The sequence below is a fragment of the Monodelphis domestica genome, chromosome 1, assembly GCF_027887165.1.
Source record: "Monodelphis domestica isolate mMonDom1 chromosome 1, mMonDom1.pri, whole genome shotgun sequence".
In the NCBI taxonomy this organism is placed as follows: Eukaryota; Metazoa; Chordata; class Mammalia; order Didelphimorphia; family Didelphidae; genus Monodelphis; species Monodelphis domestica.
The window spans coordinates 154927093-154954645 of NC_077227.1; the positions used below are offsets into that span (position 1 = coordinate 154927093).

Here is a 27553-nt window from a genome sequence, read left to right on the forward strand (position 1 = left end):
CAGTGGCAAGAAGCTTCATTAGGCTGCCAAAGGGGTCCGTGACTCAGGCTAAGCACTCCTGCTCTAAGGGGATGAAGGAGTGGCCCAACATTTGGTCCTTGCCTGTGTGGTCACTAGGAAGTTATCCGCTGCCTCTAGCCTCGCCTCAACACAGGCCTTGTCCCTGAAGGTGAATGGACACTCGTGGGAAGGTGGCAGCAGTTCCTGAAGTCCTTTTCTCCAGGGCTTAAATAAAATCTGCCATGGGAGCCTAACGGCAGCTCTGGATTATGTATACACATCGCCCCCAAACGCCGATCATTTAGGGAGCTCTTCCAATCACCCAAGTAGCCTCTCAGAGAGACACCGGGTTTGCTACCATGCTGTAGTGGACACACACCCTAGTCCCCAGAGAAGCCTGGCTTTAGATTGGAGCAGAGGGATGCTTTCATCTTGGTGTCATGGATGCTTTTGGTAGTTGGATGTACTTTATGTTTAAAAAACAGAATAACGTTTTTTAAATGCATACAGTAAAGTATAGACTACAAAGGAAACCAAGCTATATATTTGAAATCAATATGAAATTATTCAAAAGTAAAAAAAAAAACAAAACAAAAAACCCAGTTCATAGCTCCTAGGATGAGAATCTCTTGTCTTAAGAGGAAGTTTGGGGAGCTCACTTAGTCTGCATACTCTGTGCCCCAAAGGAGCATGAAAGCTGGCTGAAAGCTGGCCCACTCCCTTAAAGGTGGGACAGACCATCCTAGATATCTTCCTTGGAGATACTTAGAGGAGGTGGGAAGAGAGGAAGGGGAACAGAGAAGACGTAATAAAACTTTTGCCTCTCCATCTCCTGTGTATAACGTGGCCCTCATGAACCCCCTTAACCTGAAACACCTGGTCCATGAATGACTCAGAGCTAAGAGACTGGGAGACTGGGACCTGGCCTAGACTGCCCTGGTTTCATTTAATTACAAGTATGCATTAGGCCAAGCCAATATAATAAAAATAACAATACTACCTAAATTAATACTTCTTCACCGCCATACCAAACTACCCAAGGATTACTTTAGAGAGCTAGAAAAATACAGGGACAAGAATTGCAAAAGAAAAATGAAAATGTGCTAAGGAAGAAAATCTAGCCAGATACTGAACACAATAATAATCAATGATGTAATATATACTGGTTAAAAAATAGTACAGGTTGCACTGCGGGACAGTCAAAAGAATATCTATGACATGCCTACTACCAGTTCCAGGCACTGTGCTTTGTATAGTTAGAAAATTTTGAACCCTTAAAACTACATTACCCAGAATGCTTTTCCCTTTGTGCACATTTGTGTCTTATGTAATTGTTTTTAAGTTCTGTAGCTCCTCCCTCTCGCTCTCTTCTTTTTCAACCAGGCTTGGTTTAGGTAGTTCTTTTACTTTAGTTATTATTAATAAAATGTTTAAAATACTTAGTTATTGAATATTAATTTTAATTTTTACAGCTAAATGCCAGGGATACAAAGAAAGCCAAAAAGCAGTCCTGGCCCTCGAGGAGCTCACAGTCTAACTGGGGAGACAGCATGCCCCAAACCATGAATAAACAAGCTATATTCAGAGTAAATAGGAAGTAACAGTGGAGGGATGTACTAGAATGAAGAGAAGGCTTCCTTCCTACTGACGGTGGGATTTTAGCTGGGACTTGAAGAAAGCCAGAACCCCCATGAGAGGAGCATTCCAAGCGTGGTGGACAGTCAAGGAAAATGCCCATAATCAGGAGACGTGGTGTGTTGTCTGCAAGTGGGCTAGAGTTACAGGACTGCCAAATACCTGAGGGCTATAAGGCATAAGGAGACTACAGAAAAGGATTTGCACACCAAACAGATGATTTAGTTTATTACAGATTAGATAGACAACATGCAAAAGCAACTGAAACTTGTATCCCAGAGTCTATCAAGCCTGAACTCATTATGTGACAAAAACTTGTGGGAAGTCTGAAGGAAAACTAGATTTAGACCATTAGCTTATATCACACACCAAGATAAATTCCAAATGGGTACATGACTTAGAGACAAAAGATGATGTAAACAAATCAGAGGCGCAAAGAAGAATTACCCTTTAGATAAACAGGGGTGGGGGTAGGGGGTGGGGGTGGGGGTGTTTTTGATCAAAAGAGAGGATCATAGAAGATAAAGTGAACAACTTTGATTATATAAAATTAAAATATTGTCTGAACAAAACTAAAACAATAAATTAGGAAGTAATCAAGGAGCTGGGAGATTTTTTTACGACAATTTCTCTAGTAAATATCTGACACACACATGTATACAATATATACACATGGGTATATTCATGTGTGGAAATTATTCAAATTTATAAGAGCCATTGGCAAACTGAAAATGATCAACGGTTATAATATAAATGGGTAGTTTTCAAATTAAGAAATCCCAACTATCAACAGCCATGTTTCAAATCACTACTAATTAAAAAAGGAAAATGACAGCATCTCTAAAGTTCTACCCCACACCCCTCAGATTGGCAAAAATAACCAAAAAATGACATGTTGGAGGAGCTGAGAACTGGCCTGGCCATTCTGGAATGTAGTTTGGAACTATTGCACCCACCCCCCACCCCCCACCCCCCGCCCCGTCACTAAACTGTGTGCTCTTTGACCCACTGATTCCACGACGAGGCCTACATCCTAATGAGGAAACACATCCACACTGACAAAAACATTACAGCTCCTTCTGCAGCGGCCAACAACTGGACACTGAGGGAGCCATCGGGGATGACTGAATAAACTGTACAAATCGGGCAGTTTCAGAAGGAGCTGGGAAGACCTATATAAACTAGCACAGAGTAAGGTAAGGAGAACAAGTCACATACATTTGTTATCAGAAAGACAAACAACTCTGAAAGACTTAAGAACCCTGATCAGTGTAATGACCAATGCCACAGGGCCAGAGAGGAAGCACATTAGCTGCCTCCTGACAGAAAGAGAAGACTTAAAATGCAGATTTAGATATACAATTTTGGGCAGAACTAATGTGGGAATTTTTTTCAAACTGTGTATTTATTACAAAGGATTAAGGATGTCTATTTAGGGTTGGTAAGAAAGAAGAATGCTGGGGGTCCCTTCCCCCAAATTCTGTGTGTGTGCAGGAGAGGGAGGGAGGGGAGAGAGAGAGAGGGAAAGGGAGAGGGAGAGGGAGAGGGAGAGGGAGAGGGAGAGGAGAGAGAGAGAGAGAGAGAGAGAGAGAGAGAGAGAGAGAGAGAGAGAGAGAGAGAGAGAGAGAGAGAGAGAGAAGGGGAAAAGTTAAAGAGACAGAAAGAGGGAGAGGGAGAGAGAAAGGGAGAAAGAAATGAAAGGTCAGAAGGAAATCACAAACTAGTATGACATCTTTGAAAGCTACATGATGGGGGGGGGGGGGGTAGTTAGGTAGAAGAGTAAATAGAACACCAGGCCTGGAGATGGAAGATCCTGGGTTCAAATGTGGCCTCAGACACTTTCTAGCTAGCTGTGTGACCCTGGACAACTCCCATTGGCTTAGCCCTTACTCTTCTGTCTTAGAATTTTTACTAAGAAAAGCTTTTTTTTTTTAAGTTACATGATGAATTTATTATGTACTTTAAAAGAATAATTTTTTTGAATTTTATTTTTTTATTTAAGAAATTAATAGTTTCATATATAATCCATCTTCTTAATAATGTATATGGAAATGATTATTTCATTTGGGAGTCAATAGGTACATAATTTTTAAAAGAAAAAAACAACAACAAAGGCCTGCCTGCTTTTTTTCCCCAAAACCCTTACTTCCATTTGGAGTTAATACTGTGTTGGTTTCAAGCCAGAAGAGTGGTAAAGGTCATGAGGGTTAAGGGACTCACTCAGAGTCACTCAACTAGGAATTATTTGAGACCACATTTGAACCCAGGACCTCCTGTCTCTAGGCCTGGCTCTCAATCTGCTGAGCCATCCAGTTCTCCCTACCTGGCTGCTTTCACTGCTCCGGCTGCCCATCCAAGGGTTCTTGTGCCTCCCGAGGAGGCCCGTCAGTTGTAGCTGTTCACCATGGCGGCCCCAGCCCTTCCTGATGCCTGCCTGCAGATGTGGCACCCATATGTGCTGGGAAGAGTCCAGCAGCCCTAGAACTCGAGGCAGGCCAAGCACACTATCCCTAACCTAATACTCCAGAGACGTCTCCCTATTTCTCACCCTTCAGCTCTCTTTTCCATCCTCCCTTCCGCCCCTATCCCAACATCTGGAATTCATTCCTTCCATCCTGACAGCTGTGTGGGAAGAAGCAACTCTACGGCCGCCCCCTCCGCTGAGCTGTGGGATGCCCCCTGACCCCAGGGAACCATCTCAGCTGGAAGCAGGGACGCCATGCCAGAGTCAGTTTCACAAGAAGTGGATGCAAAATGAAAACAGGAAAGCTGCTTCTTCGCCGGGCTCGGGGAGTGCTGCAGAGCTCCCTGCGAAAGCGATCGTATACTTCAGCCTTCTTTCCTGGGGAGCCCTTGGCAGGATGCACAAGAAAGTGTTAAAGCACCACCCGCTGGGGTCCTTCCAGTGCTACAGCGATGCCTTTGATGCCTGGGGCAGCTGGAGAAGGGGACAAAGCCAGGGGAAAAAGCTACAAGAGGACTAAAAAGAGATCCCCTTTTCCAGCATGAACCAAACCAAAAACACTTCACAGATATGGATGAGAGGGAAGAGGCTGGAATCCGAAGCACCTCAGATACTTTGTTTAACCCCTTTGTTTTTTTCCAGGATGACCCCAAAAGCCCAGAGTGGTGGGTTTCAGTTGGACCCCAGAGAAGGAAAAGGATTTGTCTAAAAACAAACAGAACTGGAACCTGGCTCTCACCACCATCCCTCTTTCTATTCTACAAGGCCACTGCTAACTGCCTTAAAAGCAATGGTCTTGAGGGGGAAGCTGGAGTAGCACAGAGGATGGAGAGCCAGAGCTGGATTCAGGAGGTTGGAGGTTCAAATCTAGCCTCAGATACTCCCTAGGCTTGAGACCCTGGACAAATCACTTAATGCCCATTGCCTAGCCCTTACCTCTCTTCTGCCTTGGAACCAATACACTGTATTGATTCTAAGGTGGAAGGTTAAGGTTTGTTTTTTTTTTAATTAAATTTAATTTAAAAAATGTTTTCAGTTTAACCAGGATAAGGAAGAACATGAAAGGAAGCTGCTTCCTGACTCTGCTGGTGAGAACTGGGATTGCCCCTACACAAAAGGACTTGAAAAGAACTAACATGGGATAAGGCAGCCAACATGAGAACAAACTATGCCATCAATGCAATAACATAAGGAAGAAAATCCAGAAAGACATTGTGTGGAAAAAACCCATTGTACATCACGAACACAATAATGCAGTGATCAGTCACACTTCCAGTGAACTCCTGATAGGTGAAGGCCAAAGAAGAAAGGCCCCATAAAACCAAAATATTTATAGCAGACTTTTTGTGGTGACTAAAAACTAGATTCAAAGCATACGTCCATCACACAAACACATCGTACATGAATGCAATGCAATGTTACTCTGCTGTAAAAAACAAAAACAAATGAATACAGAGAATTATGAGAAGATTTACAGAAACAGATAAAAGGGGAAGAAAACAGAGGCAGGAAAATGATACACAGAGTGACTATAACAACATAAATGGAAATACCAAATAACAAAATGCTTCCAATTATACTAGTGGTGGTTGGCTCCAAAGAGGAGACAGGAGAAGATGCCTCCTCCATCTCCACCTCCCCAAATTCTTGGCCAAAGTGTAGAACTCCATCTGTGCCAGACTTGTCCAATAAGCAGGCTGGTGTTACTAATTTTTATTTTTTCTTTTGAGGACACTGTAGAGAGAGAGAGCTCAAGCGGGCTGCAGAGCCTGGAAGACTGGAGAAGAAATTCTGCCTCTGATAGACACTGGTTGTATGAGCCAAGGCAAGTGACTTAACTTCTTCCATGTTGTAGACAACTTTCTAAGACTCTAAGTTACCTCATTTAGGAATTCTCTATACCAGTAAAAGCATAGCTGGCTTCCTAGCTGTGTGACCCTGGGCAAGTCACTTAACTCCAATTTCTTAGTCCTTACTGCTCTCCTGCCTTGGAATTAATATTTAGTATCAATTCTAAGAGAGAAGGTAAGAATTTAAAGAAAAAAGATCACAGATCCAGCTGCTATCTTTATTATAAGGGATAGCTCTCTGGGAGGGAAACAATGGGAGATCTAAAACAAAATAGATATTTCCTTCTTTTGGGGGAGACAAGTGGTGGACAGTAGGTATGGAATGGCATCCTGTTATGCTATGTCATTCTACTTAAAGATGCTTTTTTGTTGAAAGGGCAGGAGGAGAGGATTCTTTGGGAAATGATGACTTAAAAAAATTATTAATAAACATTTTATTTCAAGAGAAGGGTAGGATCTCCAGCCAAGATGAAGTGTAAGGCTCCGGGCTTCCAATGCTGACCTGAAAGGGAAATGAGAGAGGAGGAAGGATACCTGGGTGACTGGGAGGCTGCCCCACAAAGAGCAACAAATTTGGCCTCGTCAGTCTAGAAAGACAAGGCTAAACATTATTTGCAATAAAGAACCATCCTAGGAAGCAATCCTGTTTAACAGGACCAAAACAAAGATGACTACTGTCCCTGCTTCTCTGACACAATATTAGAAATGCGCGTGCAAAAGGACACAAGAAAACAAGTGGACTAAACACTGGAAAGAGACTAAAATGGGCAAATGGAGTTGCATACTTAGAAAATTCAAGAGCAGTCAACAAGAACAAAAGAAACTTCAGCCATGTAGCCGAACATGTTAAAACCTCCAGAAATAACATTCCTGACTTAAAGAGATAAACAGCTAAAAGAGGACTAAAGATCCTATTTTCCAGCCTTGACCAGAACAAACAAGCAAACCCCTGAACAAAACCACTGGATGGATATGGAGAAGCGTGAAGAGGATGAATACTAAAAGGGAGGAAGGGGCCTGGTGTGTGTATTAAAGGAAACAGATCTCTACACCTAGATGAGAAGAACCCAGGCCACCTAATCCTCTGTGCCTGCACAGTGAGGTGGGGCTAGCGAGGACACTTCATTTGCAGCTGCTCAGGGCTCTCTTGAAAGGTCATCTCCTTGGACACTGCGCACTCGAAAAGCCCTTGGTTACATCCTCTGTGTGTCTCCTAAGCTCAGACAGGACACCCAGCTCGGTGGTCCAGTGGGGAGGCTGGGCATTAGGAGAGACGGGGCAGAAGGAGCCAGGGCTCCCCCAGTCTGAGAAGGGGGCACCCACGGAGACACCCAGGTAGATGTGAGCTCTAGACGTTCTCTAATCCAGCCTCCTCCCTTTTCAGAAGCAGCAGTAACCTCATGGGGAAAGGCAGGTCTTCTCTAGCTCCAGATTCAATCCTCTGCATTATAAAACAATTCCCTCCCTAGATGAAAGAGAAAACACTCCTCCTCCTCCGACCTGGCATTTTTTAAAATCCTCTTAGGAAATATCGTGCGTCTATTACTCATTTGATCCCAAGAGTCAGTCAGTGATACAGCTGAAGAAAGCCAGCTCAGAAGGGTTTAATGATTTGCCCAAGGTCGTGCCACTGGTTAGAGAGGAGGACCCAGGTCTGGGGACTCCGGGCCCCGGCTCCTGCCCCCAGGGACGATGCTATGGCTGCTCATGGGGGCCCAAAGCCCCCGCGCTCCTACGGCTCTTCCTAGCCCAAGGTCCAGGTTTTAGTCCCCCTAGGAAGCCGGCATCCCGCACAAAGGGGACTCGGAGGGGGACGTGGGAATCTGTCGAGCGGGCTGTGCGGTTCAGCGGATGGACCCCCCCAAAGCGGCTCTTGGAGACGAGACTAATGTTTAACTCCGCAGGCTTTATGGGTAAGCTATTTGCTGCCAAGGGGGTAACTGCTGAAGATGCAGGCCCGGGAGCAGAAGGCACGGGGGGAGGGAAGGCTTCAAAGGCCTCAGTAGGCAACGTTCCCACCCAAGGATGGAGGGATGGGGACCTTCCCAAGACAGCAGACCAGCCCAGCCACCTGGTGAGAGGCAAAAGGGGGCAGGGGCAAGCACTGAGTCTAGAGTCAAAGGGTCTGAGTTTGAATCCCAGTTCTTCTTATTACATGCGATATTTAACATGACACCTTGGGGTCTCAGTTTCCTTTTCTGTAAAATAGGGGGCAGACAGGTCGGAAGTGTTAAACATGTTCTATAACATTTCTGAATGCGCCTGAATTACATTAAAATGTAATTGGGAGGGGACAGCTGGGTGGCTCAGTGGACTGAGAGTCAGACCTAGAGATGGGAGGTCCTGGGTTCAAATCTGGCCTCAGATACTTCCCAGCTGGGTGACCCTGGGCAAGTCACTTGACCCCCATGGCCTAGCCCTTACCACTCTTCTGCCTTGGAGCCAATACACAGGATTGACTCCAAGATGGAAAGTAAGGGTTTAAAAAAAATGTAATTGGGAAATGCTTAACAAAATAGATAAAAAATTTAACATAACATAGATAAAGTCAATATTCAAGCACAGGGACCCCTACATATGGTTAAGTGGTCCCTGTTTCTATTTTGAGTTTGATATCATTAAACTAAATAATATCCAAGTTCCCTTCTCTCTAAATCCTGTATTGCACCCTAGAGAACAGAGGAGAAAGAGGAGATCGCCAGCCCTCAGAACTTAGCTCTCCATTCAGCAGAGCAAACCTTCTCTCCCCACCAAAGTCTCAGCATTTCCCATCTATGTTCACTTGGGAATTTCTTCCTACCGCTTGGTTTTGGGGTAAGGGACGGCGGTTAGGGAAAAGAAGGTATTCCGTTTTCACTGATCCGTCCCCAACTCTCGCCTGCTGCTGCCTACTGCATTTGTCTGCTGCATACAGGGACTGGTCCCAAGGCAGAAGAGCCACAAGGGCTAGGCCACCGGAGTTAAGTGACTTGGGGTCACATGGCTAGGAAGCGTCGAGATCCCATTTGGACCCAAGACCTCCCAACTCCAGACCTGGCTCGCTGTCCACGGAGCCACCTACTGGCCCAAACAAATTCTTTTCTACCATACCGACTTCCTCTACTCCAAACTTTGAGTCCGATGGAAGAGTCCGAGGTCAGGGAATGATGAAGCCCGCAGGCCTCCCTCCTTCACCATGACTAGCTTTCCTTCTATTTCACCCGTCCCCAAAGCCTATTCCCCACTTCCTTTACCCTTCCAAGCACTTCTACTTCCAAGACCGTACATGCATACTAAAGATAGCGCAGTATCAGAACCCAGAACCTGTCAAAAACGTTTATTTTAAAAGGACTAATCACAGCACAGCAGAATTTTACCCAGCCTTGGGGGCTGGTCTCCAAAGCCAGAATTAAACCAGGCTTTCCCCTGTGGCTCTTCCTCCACTGGACTGGAAACTCTCAGGGAGGGTTTGGTCTCAGCGACATCCTGCCTGCCAGCTGGCCCTTGACCAGGGCCTCTGAGAATGTGTGTGTGACCCCGCAGGAAGGTGGCACTCGTGGAGCCGAGTGGTTCTGCTAGGCCACAGCCGCTAGCCCATTCTTTCCCCCATTCTTGGACCGTCTCTCATCCTCGCAGCTTCCCCAGGGTAGGGTCTTACCTGGGCATGCAGGGCGGCGGCGGCGGCGGCAGCAGCTGGGTAGGTGAATGCAGCATGTGGGATGGCAGGGGTCAGCTCTGTAGTGTACAGGGGGTAAGGGGCCCAGGCCTCCGGGGAAGCGGGGATCAGAGCAGCTCCTGTCAGGTCATCTAGGCAACAGAGGCAGAGATCATCCCCCATCCCAGCCCATCTAAGCCTCTCCAGGAAACAAGAGGGCGTCCCATCCTGGTCTCCAATGTGGTCCTTTAAAGAACCAAACCTCGCTTACTTATTGGCTTCACACTGGATTCTGTCTCCCCCAGAAGGCAGCAGGGCACACCCCTGGTACTCCCTGTACTTTTCTAGTGGAGAGGGAAGGGGCAGCGTGGTAAAGTAGGTCTGGCTGAGAAGTAGTTGAATCCTAGGAGAGTCCGGGGAGGCTTAATGGACCGGAAGGACGGACCGAGCCCTAAACACTCACAGCTCCTCCACCATCCACAGAGTCCGGAGTCTAATCTAGAGCGTCTGTATCCGCACACTACTGGGGCAGAACGACCAGGCAAGAAAGAAAAAGAAGTAAAAACCCAACTATTTGGGGATTCAGCAATGGGAAGCTGGAGGCAGGCCCAAGTCTCCACTAACAGGAGTCTGCCCCAGGGCGCCAAACTGAGGGCTTCCTGGCCTACCTAAGCTTAACAGCAATAATGCCTGAAAAGAGCAAAGCAGACGCTTCTCTGCAGCGCTTCTCCCACCTCCTTCTGGGGGCTGTTCCAGCAACAGCTTAGGCCTGGCATCTCCTTCCCCCCAAAAGGCTCGGGGTGCTGCCCCCAAATTCTTCAAAGCCCCAGGCCGGAGCCAGAGCAGACGGAGAGCCCTCCGGCCCAATCCAAGAAAGCGTAACCCGGACAGCTCCTCTGGCCGGTCCTCTCGTCCACGAAGGCAGGACCAAAGCAGAGAGCGAGCGGCCCGTGGCCATACTTACAGGGATCCCGTGCGATGAAGTGTGCGCCGAGGGCAGGGTGAATGCTAGTGGGATTTGGTGTCGCCATCAGTTTGCTCTTTGCCATTTTCGTGTTGGCCTTGGCAAATTCTAACCGTAAGGTTTGTGGATTCTCGGGGTCAAAACGAATGCCCTGGAGGATGAGGAAGAGAACGTGTCACCCCGGGATACCCAGGCCCAGATGGGTCTAGAAAGAATGGCAATGAGAGCACATACAAGGACCCCCCCAAAGCTGCATATGTGATCATGTGGTATCTGTGGAATCTTGGCCAGATAAAGAGAACGGAAGCACTCCAGGTAGTTTATTTTTATAAGCCCTTACCTTCTGTCTTAGAACCAATACCGTGTATTGTTTCCAAAGCAGAAGAACTGGGCCATGGGGGTCATACAACTAGAAGTGCCCGAGTCCAGATTTGAACCCAGGACCTCCTATTTCTGGGCCTGGCTCTCGAACCACTGAGCCACCTAAGGCCTCCAAGGTTAGTTCTTCAAGGCGCATCTTAAGGCCTGCATGGAAGTATTCCAAGGTCCTGGGGTGGGCAGAGTGTGTGATCCCCTTCCCCAGCATCTCTGGGTACTCACATTCAGTGCGTTTTTGGCTGCTTCTGCCCCAGCACGGCTGTCAAAAGTCACAAAACCTACAGGCTAGAAGAAAAAGCCCTTGAGTGTCACAGTTACACACACACACACTCTCTCTGACCAGCTAAGGGGAAAGGGGCCTCTGATGGATGGGAGGAATGCAAGAAACCAGGACTTCCTCTTCTTCCTTGCCCCAGCCCAGGATGGAGGCCTGGTCCAAAGTCCAGCATGCATGTGGGATCCTCTTTTAAATGCAGCCTGGAGACCTTGCCAGCAATGGAGACTGGCTCCAAGCTCGCTATTAGGGGAAGAAACGGGGGGTAGAGCCAGGACATAGAAGGGAGAGAGAGATACCTGTTTTGATGTGAGTTTGATCAGTGACCCTTCATACCCCTGTGGAGAGAAACAGTGGCTGACATTGGAGTTCTTCATCCCCCTGCACAGTCATGAACAGAGGCCACCAGAGCTTCCTCATGCTCTTCCCACGTTCTTCCCCAATTATGCGGAGATCCTGATCATTTCTACTTAGATAACCCTACGCGTGACTCCAGGCCCACCCCTGTGGATGGCCTTCCTCCAGGCCCCAACCCCAGCCAGTCAAACATTCTAGCATCCCGTTGGCTGCTGGGGGGAAACATTCCCAGAACAGGGAAGCAAATTAGCCAAACCAACACCGAAGATAACGTGCTCCTTCCCACCCCGTTGCTTTCGAGCGTGCCGGTGCATCCTAATTTTCCCACTGGTAGAATTGTGATGTTACCTTCTTCTCTATTTCTCCTCCTTATAATCTGGTCGAGCATTTTCTGTTTCTAAACACCGAGGATGGATACAGCCCGGTCGAGGGGACTGGACTTACCTTAAATGGCCGGAAGAGAAGATAGAGTTCTCTTGGTTTGATGTCTACAGGGAGACCACTGACGAACAGTGTCCGGACCTATGGGTAGAATCATTGCCAATCATTAGAGGCTGGACAGGGCAGGGTAGCACCCCAGGTTACTTAGACCCTATTTCTTCTTGGCTGCTGCCATGAAGTAGGGAGGGTCAGAGAGGAGAGGGATTCCTACCTTGGGGAGCAGAAATGGAAATAAACTAGAACTTGGGAAGAGAAACTCAATGTTGGTGGGTTCATTCTGTATCCTGTCCATGGGGGAGTGAATTTTATTTTTATATCATTTAACTTTTTCACATTCATGATTTTGTTTTATTCTGCAAGACAAACAATGAGTATTCTCATTTTTATGGATGAGGAAACCGAGCCTAAAGGGTTAAACGACTCCTTTAACAAGTTAGTGGCAGAATGATACAAGTAAAACCCAGTGGAATTGCGCGTCGGCTATTGGGGGGAGAACATGAATCATGTAACCATGGGAAAATATACTAAATTAAATAAAAATTTTCAATTAAAAAAAATTGAGTGGCAGAGCTAGATCTAAAAATACAGATTTCCAGGTTCTCAAAACTTTTTTTTTTAACCAAGTCAGAAAATTTCACTTTATTTTTGATTTTGACTGGCTTTGGGTTGTTTTTGTTTTTTTAATGTCCTTCATTTCCTGATATACCCAACCCATAGACTCCTTCCTTGTAACCAAGAAAAATGGTAAACCTCCTCAGGGGCAAAGACCATTTATTTGTATCTTTGTATGTCCAGTACTTCCAGTACCCAGCACATAGGAGGCATTTACAAAATGCTTACTGATTAAACAAAACCAACTGATTCAAGTCTGTTGTTTTTTTCTTAATTATAAGAAAACCCTCATGGGTGGGGTGGGGGTGGGACAGGTTTGCTGGTGATATGTCAGAAAACAATGGGCAAAAATAATGCATCGCTAAAACATTAACGCAAAAAAATTGGGCAACTTTGTATGATGAGGTATACACCGTTGTGTACCTGCAGGCTGGGGTCTGAAGCTGCTCTTCTCTCCAAAGTGACCAGTGTTCCCTTAACCACCACACTAATGGGCTTTCCAAGATCCTCCTCTTTCTTGTGCTGACTGCAGCCTCTGACACTGTGGGCTTCCATGACACCCTCTCTCTCTGCCTTTCTTTGTCTCTCTCTCATCTCCTCTCCTATCTCTCTTCCTCAGTCTCCTTTGCAGAATCATCATCCTGGTCAAGGCTCTGTCCTGGTCTCTCTTCTCTTCACCTTTTATACTGTTTTGTTTGGTGATCTCATTACCTCCCATGGATTCAATTATCATCTCTATGCAGATAATTCTCAGATTTATTGACAGAGTCCTAACCGCTCTCTCACATTTTATTGACATCTTAAATGCAGTAATAATTTCAGTTAAAATAATCATGTAAAATGTCAAAAATTCAATTAAGTTTATAGAACACTTTTCTTAAAAAAAAAAATAATTTCAGTTAAGCTCAATTTCTCTTTCCTCCCAAACCCCCAATCCCTTCTGAACTTCCCTATTACGGTGGAGGGTACCCTCAGCCTCCTAGTCGCCAAGACTCACAACCTAGGTGTCATCCTCAACCCCTGGCTCTCTGCCACTCCTGTATCCAATCTGTTGCTAAATCATGTCAACACTGTGTTCCTAACATGTCTCCCACATGTTCCCTCCAAACCCTCCGACCCTGCCAGCACTCGAAGGCAGATCCTGCATCTGAACTACCGCCAGTGCCAACTGGTTGGTCCCTGCCAGTGGGGGCTCCCCCACTCAGCTGTCAGTGATCTTCCTCCAGTGCTGCCCCTTAAAGAAATTCCAGCGGCTCTCTATCACCTCCAGAATCAAAGAGAATGAAAATATTCTCTTTGCCTGAATCCATGCACGGAGTCATTCGCTGGCCATCACTCATGTCCGGAATTCTTTCCCTCGTCTCGGCCTCCTGGCTTTCCTTACTTCGTCCCGCCGCATCCTGGGCCAGGGCCAACCATTCTGACTTCTGCCTTGCTGTTGGGCTTGGACGACGCCGGGAGAGCGAGATGTACAAGTGCGCCACCGTGCCTCACTTACATCTGATTCACGCCACATCAAGACGTCACCCCCTCAGGGACCCCCGCTCAGCAGCGTCTGTGTGCAGCGGGAACTACGACGTCTTTGCTGGCTCGCCTAATCTGCTGCTGCTTTTTTGAGGAGAGAATTATTGCATCATCTTCTAGGACCAAGGATGGATCACGACATTTCTCCTGAGATCAGCTCCCCTTTTAGGGTTTTTCTTATTTACCTTATTGTATGTCAGCATCTGTGGGGCGGCTCAGTGGGGCAGTGGAGGCGGGAAGACTCACCTTTCTCAGTTCACATCTGGCCTCAGACACTCACCAGCAGCCTGAGTCTGGGCAAGTCACTTAACTCTGCCTCAGTGCCTTCATATGTAAAATGAGGCCCAGGAGGAAATGACAAACCACTCCAGGACTTTAACCAAGAAACTCCCACCACAAAAAGCCCAAACACAACCAAAATGCCTGAGCAAGTCATCAGGTGTACCGATATTGGGGGGCTATTTTCTTCTCCATACAAAATATCACACAGGCTGTCCCATGTTTCAGCAAGACTGGAATATCAGCATCACTAGAAGTGAACTCAAAATGGACAAAATGACGGCCTACTTGTATTCCTCCAAATTGGAGATTTGGTGATTCAACTTTTGTCAATCCCAAGAATATAAACAGCCCACCCATTATTGTAAAGACTTGGTGGCCAAGACTAATAATCACTCGAGTCATGTATTACTGAATATTCAGTAATAAGTCAACTTTGAGGTCACATTGTGTGTGTGTGTGTGTGTGTGTGTGTGTGTGTGTGATCTGCTTGTTACACTAAAATTCCCAGGTAACTCCTTCCCTTCCCCACACTAGAGAAGGCATCATTTGACAAAAAGCTTTATCTAAAACTATATCTTGCTTATTTCTATGGATCATTTCTTTCTCTGAAGGTGGACACCCACAAGTCATTCTTCAAACAATATTTCTGTTGCTTTGTATAATGTTCTCTTGATTCTGCTCATTTCACTTTCCATAATTTCATGTAGGTCTTTCCATGTTCTTTATGCATCATTTCTTATGGCGCAGTAGTATTCCATCACAATGACATGCCACACATCTTGTGTAGTCATTCCCTGCTAACCCTCATATATATGAACTCTCTCTGTGTCTCTCTCCCTCTCCCCCCTCTCTTCCTTCCTCTATCTCTCTGTCTGTGTCTCTCTCCCTCTCTTCCTTTCTCTATCTCTCTGTCTCTCTATCTCTGTCTCTGTGTGTCTCTCTATCTCTGTCTCTGTGTGTCTCTCTATCTCTGTCTCTGTGTGTCTCTCTCCCCCTCTCTCTTCCTTTCTCTATCTGTCTGTGTGTGTCTCTCTCTCCCTCTCCCCCTCTCTTCCTTTCTCTATCTGTCTATCTCTCTGTCTCTCTATCTCTGTCTCTGTGTGTCTCTCCCTCTCTCTTCCTTTATCTGTCTCTCTATCTCTGTCTCTGTGTCTCTCTCCCTCTCTCTTCCTTTCTCTATCTCTCTGTCTCTCTGTCTGTGTGTGTCTCTCTCCCTCTCCCCCTCTCTTCCTTTCTCTATCTCTGTGTCTCTCTATCTCTGTGTCTCTCTATCTCTGTCTCTGTGTGTCTCTCCCCCTCTCTCTTCCTTTCTCTATCTGTCTGTGTGTGTCTCTCTCTCTCCCTCTCTTCCTTTCTCTATCTCTCTGTCTATCTCTGTGTCTCTCTATCTCTGTCTCTGTGTGTCTCTCTCTCCCTCTCTCTTCCTTTATCTGTCTCTCTATCTCTGTCTCTGTGTCTCTCTCCCTCTCCCCCTCTCTCTTCCTTTCTCTCTCTCTGTCTCTCTGTCTGTGTGTGTCTCTCTCCCTCTCCCCCTCTCTCTTCCTCCCTGTCTCTCTCTCTCTGTGTCTCTCTATCTCTGTGTGTCTCTCTCTCCCTCTCCCCCTCTCTCTTCCTTTATCTGTCTCTCTCTGTCTCTGTGTCTCTCTCCCTCTCCCCCTCTCTCTTCCTTTCTCTCTCTCTGTCTCTCTGTCTGTGTGTGTCTCTCTCCCTCTCCCCCTCTCTCTTCCTTTCTCTCTCTCTGTCTCTCTGTCTGTGTGTGTCTCTCTCCCTCTCCCCCTCTCTCTTTCTCCCTGTCTCTCTCTCTCTCTGTGTCTCTCTATCTCTGTGTGTCTCTCTCTCCCTCTCCCCCTCTCTCTTCCTTTATCTGTCTCTCTCTGTCTCTGTGTCTCTCTCCCTCTCCCCCTCTCTCTTCCTTTCTCTCTCTGTCTCCCTATCTCTGTCTCCCCCCCCCCCCAATCTTCTCTCTTAGTATGGATATTGAGTATTGAGTTCTAAATCTGAGGCCAAATTTGAATCCAGAACCTCCCATCTCCAGGACTGGCTCTCTATCCATGGAACTACCTAGGGGCCCCAAACTCTGGCTATTTTCAATGGCTCTTCTCCATGCCTGGAATGTTCTTCTTCATCTCTGACTCTGGGCTCTCCTAGCCTCCTTTTAACCCAGCTAAAATGCCACCTTCTAGAAGGAGCCCTTCCTGACCCCCTTTCAATCGAGTGCCTTCCCTCTGCTGAATATTCCCAATGTACTCTGCATCTGTAGATCTTGTTTGTATGTGGATGTTGACATCATTTCCTCCACATGAGTGCCTGTGGAGTGCAGGGTCTGTCCTTTGCCTTTCTTTGTATCTCCAGAGCTTGGAATGGTGTTTTGCACATAGTAGGTGCTTAATTAACGTTTACTGAGCATGGCCGGTGTGCTGGTTTGCTTAGCCTAACCCTGCTTTGTTGCCACAAAGAACCACTGGGAGATCAGAGGGAAACAGCAATGAAGGCAATAGTTTGTTTTTCTAAGAACAAGCCGACAAGCCTTACAAACTCCTCCCAGTCACGCTGGCAGGAGCGCCACTGTACAAAGAGAAGAGTTCCAGCTGTCACGCAGGCCAGGGCCCAGACGCCACTGCTGGTAGCCCGCAGGCTCTGAGCAGATACCAGAGGCAGCTTCACAGGTGTGCCAACAGGACATATTTTGAGGGTATTCCCGAGAGTCCCCTGAAACTTGCCTGAAATTTCGCCCAAAGTCATCCCTTCAGATGAAGCTTTGCCTTTATTTTTTAAAACCGTACTTTCTGTTCTAGTAACAACTCTACGACAGAAAGGCAAGGGCTAGGCAATGGGGGTTAAGTGACTTGCCCAGAGTCACACAGCTAGAAAGTGTCTCAGGCCACTAATTTAACTCATCTGATCCCAAGTCTGGCTCTCTATCCATTGAGCCACCCATCTGTCCTTCCCCATTAACATGAAATAGCATATCCCTGAGAGAACTCTGATCTCTTCAGTCAATCATTCAATAACATTGTTTTCCTTTCCTGGGTCCAAAGAAAGAGTCACATTTAAGAAATATACTTCAAAACACAGAAGAAAAACAACTGCTTGATCACATGGGTCGATGGGGATGTGACTGGGGACGTAGACTCTAAACGATCACCCCAGTGCAAATATTAATAAGGAAATGGGTCTTGATCCATGACACAAGTTAAACCCAGTGGAATTGTGTGTCACATATGGGAGGGGGTGGGGAGAGGGGAGGGAAAGAACACGCGTCTTGTAACCATGGAAAAATATTCTAAATCATCTAATTCAATAATATTTTCCAAAAAAAAAAAAGGAAAAAAGAAATATACATCACTTGATCACATGGGTTGATGGGGATATGATTGGGGATGCAGACTCCAAAGGATCACCCTGGTGCAATTATCAGTAATAGGGAAAAAGGTTCTGATCAAGGACACATGTAAAACCCAGTGGAACTGTGCATTGACTGGGGGGGGGGGGGGGAGAAGGGAGAAAGAACATGAATCTTGTAACCATGGAAAAATATTCAAATTAATTAATTAAATAAAAATTTTCAATTAAAAAAAAGAAAAGAAAAATAGACTTCAGAAGTGCAAGCCAGTTTGGGGTATCATTCTGCTAAGTGCTTAGGAAAAGCAGGGGGCTCCTCTTTGCCATCCCCTGACTAGCATTTTCTGCTTTTCTCCATTCCCATCGCCGTCCAGGACACACTGCCTCACTCCAGTGGACAGCAAAGGAATCAAGAGGGGGTGAATTCTCCAAGAAGACCACGAGTTAAAAAGCCCCGCCGCAATCCCAGGGTGCCAGCGCTGGGAATGCATCATCTCAGAGGCCCAGTCCAGCTCCACTTTGCACAAGGAAACCAAGTGGGGAGAGAGCAGAACCGGCTCTGCTGAATCTGGGCTTCAATTCAGACGCCCCTTCTGCCGCGGACAAAGTGCTTGCACAAACACCCCCTCTGGAAGCAAGGCTGGCCTGCGACGAGGGAGAGATGAAATGATCCGCCCTCTCGGCTTCCAAATTTAAGCAATGATTCTTGCTTTCTGGGTGCTCAGTAGATTCTATTGGCTGAAGAAACACGGCTCCCTCAAAGGTGGGTGCCCTGAGGCGGGACCCCGGCCACCAAGCCCTAGCCAACGCAGTGGCCTCCCAATTCTCCTTCAGCTCAAGGATGCTAAGGGAAATGACCTCTCCAAGTTCACAGAGCTAGTGTGCCAAGAAGCCCAGGTCTCCCGGCAGATGAGTCCTCTACCATCAACCACAGCTGGGGTTCAGTTGGGTTTTCCCCACGTTTAACCCTTTGTGCCCTTTTGGGGGGGTTTCTTGGCCAAGATGTTGGAGCAGTTTGCCATTTCCTTCTTCAGCTTGTTTGTGTGAGGAACAAAATAATTTGGGGGACCCAGGTGCAGGGAAAGATGATTGCCCTACGGGAGCTACAAGGAAAAGGGGGTGCTCAAACTATAGGGACAAGATACAGTGGAGCCTGGGAAAGGAGAGGCTGTCAGGGGAAGGAAAGGGCTGCTTACAATGGATACTAGAAGGTGGTCCCTGCCAGGGGTCATCTTCTCAAGAACAGGCCTGATCTAATGGGGCAAACTTCTAAGATAAAAGGAAAATTAGCATTCCTCGGTTTAGCCCCACCTGAGATTTTATCATTTACCTTAGAGTCTATTGTTCTATCAATCTGAAACTTCCTTGGGGCAAGCTCTGGAAGGAACTTGAGAGGGGTCTTCGTTTACAAGCTAGCCCTAAACTCGGGGTTCATCACGTCTTACTAGGCTATAATTTTGGGGGTTTCTAGATTCCATGTTGACAACTTTGTTTGCCTCAGTTTCCACATCAATAAAATGAGCTGGAGAAGAAAATGGCAAACTATTCTGGTATCTTTCCAAAAAAAGTACCCCAAAAAACCCTCAAATGGGCACTGGAAGAGCCTGACACAATGGAAACAACTGACCAAGGATGCTAAGTTTGGACCTTTTATACAATTTAAAATCCTTTTCCCTAAACTGTGGGAGCAGAAACACAGAAGAAAAACAACTGCTTGATTACATGGGTGGAGGGGGATATGATTGGGGATGTAGACCAAGGAATAATGTTCTAAATTGACTAAATAAATTAATTCAAATTGAACTAAAATAAAATCCTTTCTCCTCTTTTTTTCCTAAACCTTTACCCCACTTATATTCTTCCCCCTCTTTCCCCCCTAAACCCTTACTTGCTATCCTAGCACCAACTTTAAGACAGAAGGGAAATGCCCAGGCAATCAGAATTAAGTGACTTGGCTCAGGATCAGACAGGTAGGAAGTGTCTGAGACCACATTTGAACCCACATCCTCCCAGCTCCAGACCTGAAGCTCTATTCACTGTGCGGCCTAGCTGCCTCTGCAACATCTAGTCTTAAGAGAGCAACCTTGCTCAGTTCAAGAAAGTTAAATATCTCATAGGTGGGACTAGAAACCCGGTAAAGGCTAGGTGACTGGGGTTAAGTGACTTGCCCAGGGTCACCTAGCAGAGACCAGTTTTAGGAAAGGACTTCCTAGCTGGCTCTCGATTCACAGAGCCACCTGGCTGCCCCACCAACTTATATTTATTTGCTGTATGCTTGTTTTCATTTTCTCCTAACAGCCTTAAGGATGATGGACCGTGTCAATCCTGTTTCACTCACAGGAAAAGTGATGCTCCAAAAGTCTTGCTCAGTCACAGAACGAAGTTAAGGGGCCTGGATTAGAACCCAGGTTTCTGCCTCCTAACATTTCACTGCCGAGTTTGGCAATCAGGCGTACGCCATCGGTTCTGGCCATGTGATCTCCAACAGCAGTTAGGAGAAAAATCAATGGGGAAGGTCAAATTCTCCTGTCTGTATGCCTCCACTGAGATGGCTAAGCCTAGGTTAGAGTCGTCTCTGCTCCTTCTTCCCCGTGCCTCGACGAAGGTAAGAAGTAGCCCCGGTCAGCAATGCGGCAGAGCCCAAGAGCCAGAGGGGAGCCGCTGTCCCTCTGCTTGGGTTCCTTCTCTTCCCGCCTCCCCCACTCCCCGTGGGGCCTCCAGCTTCACTCTGGCTAATTTTAAACTCTTCCCCAAACAGCTCCTACCCTGTCACCCTGGAACAGCAAGTTCTCAGAAACAGAAAACATTTCCCGACCATCCCTAGGGGGAGTGGGGCCCTCCCCCTGGCTTTCCAGCTCAGCCTTTGTCATCCCTCCCCTCTTCCCCTCCAGGCGGGCCAATCCTCCCTCTGCCATTTTGATCTTTTAGAAAAGGAAGAGCGTTTACCCCTAGGCCTTAGGGGTCAGTCTTCCCCCAACCAAAACAAGCTTCCTGATAGGGCCAAAGTGACTAGTATCGAATTAGTAGAGAGGGTCTTGTCTGAGCAAGGAGTCACAGAAGGAAAGCCAAGCTATCCCCAGCTTTGGGTTGTATATACTCCGCCCTAAATATTCCCTCAAAAGTATACCCCCAATTTTGGGTAGTATACACAACCCCCTAAATATTCCCTGAAAGGTATATCCCCAATTTTGCGTAGTATATATATTCTCCCCCAAATATTCCCTCAAAAGTATACCCCCAATTTTGCATAGTACATTCCCTAAATATTTCCTGAAAGGTTTACCCCCAATTTCCCCCCTAAATATTTCCTGAAAGGTATACCCCCAATTTTGGGTAGTATATATTCCCCCCTAAATATTCCCTGAAAGGTATATCCCCAATTTTGCGTAGTATATATATTCTCCCCCAAATATTCCCTCAAAAGTATACCCCCAATTTTGCATAGTACATTCCCTAAATATTTCCTGAAAGGTTTACCCCCAATTTTGGGTAGTATATATTCCCCCTAAATATTCCCTGAAAGGTATACCCCCAATTTTGGGTAGTATATACTCCCCCTAAATATGCCCTCAAAAGTAACCCCACACACACCCATTTGGGGTAGTATATTCTCCTCCTAAGTATTTATACCCTCAAAGGTATTCACCCCCCCCCCTTTGGGTACACCCTCAATGCATACAGACCATCTCACTTTCTGGCATTCTTCCAAATCCAATTTATCACGGGGTTCCTCTCAAGCCCCTTTAGCCTAATGTCACTGCCGACTATGTATCCTTACCCCAGCCTGAACCCCTTTTAACTCAAGCATTTAGTCTTTTCTCTCAAAATCTCCCTAAAGGCAGAGCCTGTCTTGTGTCCCCATGATTATTATGGTAGGGGCTGGTGCCTCGTATTCAATAAATGCTTGATCATTCCTGCCTTCCTAGCACTGCTTAAAGCAGCCTCTAATCTTGACCCCCAAAGGCCTTCTTGCCCCTTTGCAGAGATGCCTCCAAGGAGGGGGCGGCTTACATTTTCAGACCAGGTAAACATGTTGAATTGGTTTGAATGTTTTCCTGTTGCTGGGAGAATTCTTTGGGGGAAGGACAGGTCACAGGAATTAACCAAAAAAGGCATATCGATAAAAACGAATCCAAAGAATTGATGTTCCTAAAGTCTGTCTCAAATCTAGCACCACGACGACCACAACCACTACAATGACTACCACTAGCATTTATATAAACATGATACCGTTTGCAAGACATTTTGCAAATGTTATTTTTATATTCAAATAACAACCTGGGAAATAGATGCTATTCGTTTAGCCTCATTTTACAGATGAGCAACGTGAGGCACAGAGATATTAAGCACCTTATTCCAAAGTCATCTAAGACTGAATTTGAACTCAGGACTTCTCAACTCCAAGTCCAATACTCTATCTACTGGGCCACCAGCTGCTTCATTTCCATATCCTATTTCTACTCTTTTGTTGCATTTCCTTACAGTTACCCGGAGGCAATAAAATGACATCACCTGCATTCCGTAGATGGAGAAACTGAGACCCAGGGAGCCGGCTCAACTCATCTCTTTGAAAAGCAGAAACCCAATACAGGGCCCCAAGTCTCCCAATTCCCAGTCTGGAGGTTATTTATAAATTTTGTTATTGTTCCATTATTTTTCTTCTTTACATCCTTACCTTCTGTCTCAACCAAGGATCAGCTCGAAGTCAGCGGCTCGGTAAAGATTAGGCAACTGAAGTTAAGTGACTTGCCCAGAGTCACACAGCTAGGAAATATTCAGTTGGTTTTTGGTCCTATCCAACTCTTCGTGACCCCATCTGAGGTCTTCTTGGCAATGACACTGGCGTGGTTTGCCATTTCCTTCACCGGCTCATTTTACAGTGGAGGAAACAGAGGCAAACAGGGTTAAGGGTTTGCCCCGGTGACACAACCCAGTAAGTGTTTGAACTCAGGAAGAGGAGTCTTCCTGACTTCAGCTTGGCACTGTTGTGCCACCTAGCTAGCCTCATTCGTGAGAGCTGCAGACAGTCCAACGGAGCGTGATTTAATTTCCATGAGGCAATAGTGGGAGGACAGAAGGACCTTTCACTCTAGATGAGCGCAAAGTATTATAACTCAGGCAGGGTAACCCAGGACCAGACAAAGCCAGCTGGGAGGTATGTGAGTCCATGTAAATTTAACCATACAGTGGTGAAAAAATAGCCTCCCAGAAGAAAGGATGAACTTGAGGCCTCAAAGGGCAGTCCTTCCCTCTGGGGGAACCAGGCAGTCCTCACCTTTCTCCAAAGGGAGTTTCCTACCCCCCCTCCCCATCTCTGGTCACCCTGGGGGACTGACCCTCTGCAGAAGTTACTGAGGACGGGGGGGGGGGGGGGGGGGGGGGGGGGGGGGGGGGGGGGGGGGAATCTATTTTCCCCAGAAATGGAGCCAGAGAAAAGGGCTGGGATGGGAGCAAGAGCATAGAGAGAGAAGAGTTTTATTTATGACTTTGAGGGGAGGCAATACCTTTTCTTAAATCTATGCCTCCCTCTTGAAACTTCCCTCATAACAAAGGAAAACGGTTAAGCAAAAGCCTCATCTGGCTGCCCCGGCGTTATTCTACGCCCTAGTCCCTGCTCCTCTGCTCATCTCTAGGACCAGTATCTTGGCGTGTTCATCTGAGTTTGTCTCCTCATTAGCACTGCTTTCATTTATGGGATTGTAACTGCTGCAAATACCGCTCAGTTGAATGCAACACGCCTTTGTGGAAGGCCTGCAATGTGCAAGGTGATGAGTGCTCTAAGCCAAAAACATTTCATCTCACCTTCAAAATGACAGAGATAACAGCAACATTCATATAGGTTTTAATTATGGGCCAAGCGCTGTTTACAATTATGATCTCATTAGATCCTTACAACAACCCTGGGAGGTAGGAATTATTGTTATTTTAAAACCTTTGCCTTCTGTCTTAATAACACTAATTAAGTCTAATGAATATTATTAATAATTAATTCTGCCTTGATCAATACTATCAGTTTCAAGGCAGAAGAATGGTAAGGGTTAGGCAATGGTCGTTAAGGGACTTGCCCAAGGTCATACAGCCTGGAAGTATATGAGACCACATTTGAACCCAGCACCTCCTGCCTCCAAACCTGGCTCTCTAATCTGCTCAGGTACTAGCTGCCCCAACAGGCGCTATTATTGTTTCCATTTTAAAGACAAGGAAACTGAGGCAGAGATTAAATGACTTGCCGAGGCTCACATGACTAGTAAGTGATGTGGGATTTTTAATTCTCAATTCATACTGACTCCAGTCCTAGCAGTTAATCCATGGAACCATGCAGTTGTGCCTAAGTCAATACTTGAAAGGGTATAAGAAAACAAACACCCTAAAAAATGGGAAAGGAGCTGTTTGTACAAAAATATTTATAGCCCCTTTTTGTGGTGGCAAAGAATCGGAAGCTAAAGGGATGGCCCAGATGGTGGTCTGTGATGGTGATGGATACTCCTGTGCTGTAAGGAATGAGGAGCAGGAGGAGTTCAGGAAGAGCTGGGAAGCCCTGCACGGACTGATGCAGAGTGAGACAGGCAGAACCAGGAGATCGTTACACACAGTAACGCAATATGGTGGCATGACCAACGGTGACAGATTCAGCTACTCTCAGCAAAGATCCAGGACAATTGTGAGGGACTCATGACAAAGAATGCTCTCCAGCTCCCGAGAAAGAACTGTGGGAGTCGGAATGCAGATGGAAGCATTCGATTTATCACTTGTTTATTTGGGGACATGTTTTCGAGTTTTGGTTTTGTAAGATAACTCACAAAAATCAATAATATGGGAACATGTTTGTGTGTTAATACATGTGTAACCCAGATTGAATTGTTTGTCAGCTTTGGGAAAGGTGAGGGAGACAATTTGGATCATATAATCTTGGGAAACTTCTATGGAAATTTGTTATTATGTGTAATTTGTAATAAATAAATTTTTAAAAATTAAAAAAAAAAGTAAAGCAGAAAAAAAGAAAAGAAGCACCCTAATACGGTTGGTGGCAGTCTGGATATGAGACATTTATGTCAAAGACGATATTAATAGTGGCGCTTTTTGTGATAGCAAAGAGATTTAACAAACTGGGTCTCCATTAATAGGGAACGTGAAGTGTGGGAATACAATAAAATGTGACTGTATAAGAAAGACACGATAAAGGCAAAGAACTTGAAATCAGGAGAAGGTTTGTATGCACAGATACATGAGAAGTCAGCTGGACCAGATCAATAGATAAAATAACCAAAATAACGTAAATCCAGAATGCTAAAAGGAATCTAAAAAATGTAACTGAGAAATGACTGGAGGTCTCCTTGAACAGGTAACATCTTTCTTCTTGACACCAAATGCTGCGTGTGCTCTTGGGTCAGACGGGGTCATGTTTCTCCTTTGTCACAAAGGAGTCAAGTCTGCAAGGAGCAGGACTCCCCCCTTCCCACCCTGAAAATGAATCATTAAAAACAAAAAGCATCCATAAAAGGTACTTTTTTTAAACCTTTCCCCCTAAAATAAACCAGTCCATCCCCTTAAGGAACTATTCTTATACACATAGACCAGTAAGTCAATTCAAAACAGACCCCAAAATAATACACTAAATTTCAAGAGATAAAGTGTGTATAAAGTAATAACTGGAAGGGAAAGAATAGCATGACCAACTGCGTGGGCTTTGAGGGCAGCTGAAGATGGGACTAACTAGAGAAATCACGTGTCCCAAGTTAGAAGGTGGAATGTCACATGCACGGAGAGCTAGGCAGCCAGTTTGTCCACCGGGCACCTTTAACAGCCCCCTAGTTTGAATCTACAGATTTTTAAATCATAAATGTCCGGGGGCAGCCAGCTGGCAGGTCCGAGTTCAAATCCAGCTGGATGAGCGAGTCACTTCCACCCAAGTGTCCAGCCCTTCCTGCTCTTCTGCCTTAGAACCAACACCCTATCGATCGCAAGGGGCTTAAAAAGAAAGAATAAATGGTCAACCCCAGGCTGCTGACAGAAGAAGGTTCAGTCACTCCTGCCCTGACACTCCCGGATGCCCGGATTAGTTATGGTCCTTCTCAGAGGACTCTCCACCCCCAAATAAAACCGCACCTCCCTCTCCTGGTGTTTTCCCACCTGCTCACCTGGAGTCATATTTCTTTCACCCTGGTCTCTGTCTAGCCACATTATAGCTATCCTTCAAGGCCTTTTCAAGCACCATCCACCCTGGGCCCTTCCTCTGCCACGTGTTTACGTGCCCCTCATCGGATGCTTTTCATCTAAGGCCCTGCAAAGTTAGCCTTTGACGGGTAGTTTATTTTATCTTAAAAAAAAATACTCTTCCCTTCCATTTTAGAATAAATACTGGGTAGGGCGAGGCAATGGGGGCTAAGTGACTGGCCCAGGGTCACACAGGCCAGATTTGAACCCAGTTCCTCCCGTCTCTAGGCCTGGCTCTCAATCCACTGAGCCACCCAGCTGCCCCCTAATGTTTTCTCTTACTGAAAGGGGTCCCCAAGTTCCTTAAGAGCAAAGCCTGTGTATTCTACTTCTATCTATGCCCAGTAGTGCCCACACAGGGCTTAGGCCGGCTTGAACGTGACTGAGTAAGAGCTGAGGCACTGCAATGTTTACTGATGGGCTCCCATTAGAAGCTGGGTTTTTAGACAACCCAAAACAACAAGAAAAGGGGGAAAAGGCTGTGTTGGCAGCTGAGTTTTCAAAGGAACGACCCCCTACCCCGGGGGTGGGGGGATTCCGTTCCACTTCCCTGAAATCCCAGGCCCAGCCTGTCCCCGCCTGCTGGGAGCCAAGGGCAGAGACTCCCCAACAACCTTGGGGCTGTCACCTTCTCTGCACTCTGCTCTGAGGAAGCCTTACAGCCCCAGAACACCGTCATGCCCGAGAGCCACAGTGGAAGAGCTTTTAAGTCTGGGTTTAATTCTGGCTCTGCTCTTTGCTATGAATTTGGGCCCGGCTCCCCGGGCTGCCTCGGTTTCCTCATCGGTAAAAGGGGGTGCCCAACGGGCTTAGCTCTGAAGTTCCCTTCCTGCTCTGCATCCCTGACCCCAGAGAGCCAGTCCAATGGTGTGTTTCACAGAGGAGGAAACTGAAGGGAAATCGCTCACCCAGGACCATTTGGCCAGTGAGCAGCAGAGGCAGGACTTGCTGTTTCTCGGCCAGACATCACTTGTTCCTTCCCACACCAGGGCCACCCATGGGTGGAAATCTGGAGCCAGGAGACCTCATGCAAATCCTAGTTCTTCCCTCTTACTACCTCGGGGGCCAAGTAGACCCAACATCTTCTCCGGGCTTCAGGGTTCCCATTTCTGAGTCGACTGGCCTCGATGACTTCAGAGGTCCCTCCATATTTAAATCTGTAATCCTGTGAGTTTCTGCTTTGACCTGGAGAGCTAGTGTGGCATAGTGGACTTGGATTCTAACCATCTCAATTTGAATCCCACCTCAAACACTTGCTGTGTGACCCTAGACAAGTCACTTAACATCTCTGCCTTGGTTTCCTCACTTATAAAGAGGCGGTGGAATCAATGACCTCCAAGATCCCTCTGGCTCTCCATCTATGATCCCAAGAGATGACAAGCAAACTATAAAAAGGCCAGGCTCTTCCTCTGCCCTAACTGGTTTCTTTTTCCTTTTTTTTCCCCCTACCTTCTAAGTATCAGGTCAAGACAGAAGAGTATTAAGGGCGAGGCCATTGGGGTTAAGTGACTTGCCCAAGGTCACAGCTAGGAAGTATCTGAGGCCACTTTTGAAAGCAGGACCTCTCCTCTCCAGGCTTGGT

At 46.5% G+C, this 27553-nt stretch overlaps 1 protein-coding gene across 2 annotated transcripts in view; it reads right to left on the reverse strand.

The window, feature by feature from the left end:
• Positions 1-27553, reverse strand: part of RBPMS2 (RNA binding protein, mRNA processing factor 2) — a 60444-nt gene that overhangs the window by 3375 nt on the left and 29516 nt on the right. The window contains exons 2-7 of one of the 2 annotated variants that reach the window (XM_056808448.1): positions 12001-12078; positions 11499-11537; positions 11148-11210; positions 10548-10698; positions 9587-9735; positions 6154-6451 (exon numbers count right to left, since the gene is read on the reverse strand). In XM_056808448.1, the coding sequence (XP_056664426.1) occupies positions 6389-6451; positions 9587-9735; positions 10548-10698; positions 11148-11210; positions 11499-11537; positions 12001-12078 (543 nt within the window). In that variant the 3' untranslated portion in view covers positions 6154-6388. Of the gene's footprint in view, positions 1-6153; positions 6452-9586; positions 9736-10547; positions 10699-11147; positions 11211-11498; positions 11538-12000; positions 12079-27553 lie in introns of those variants that run through there. The other variant, XM_007479558.3, reaches the window with a different exon arrangement.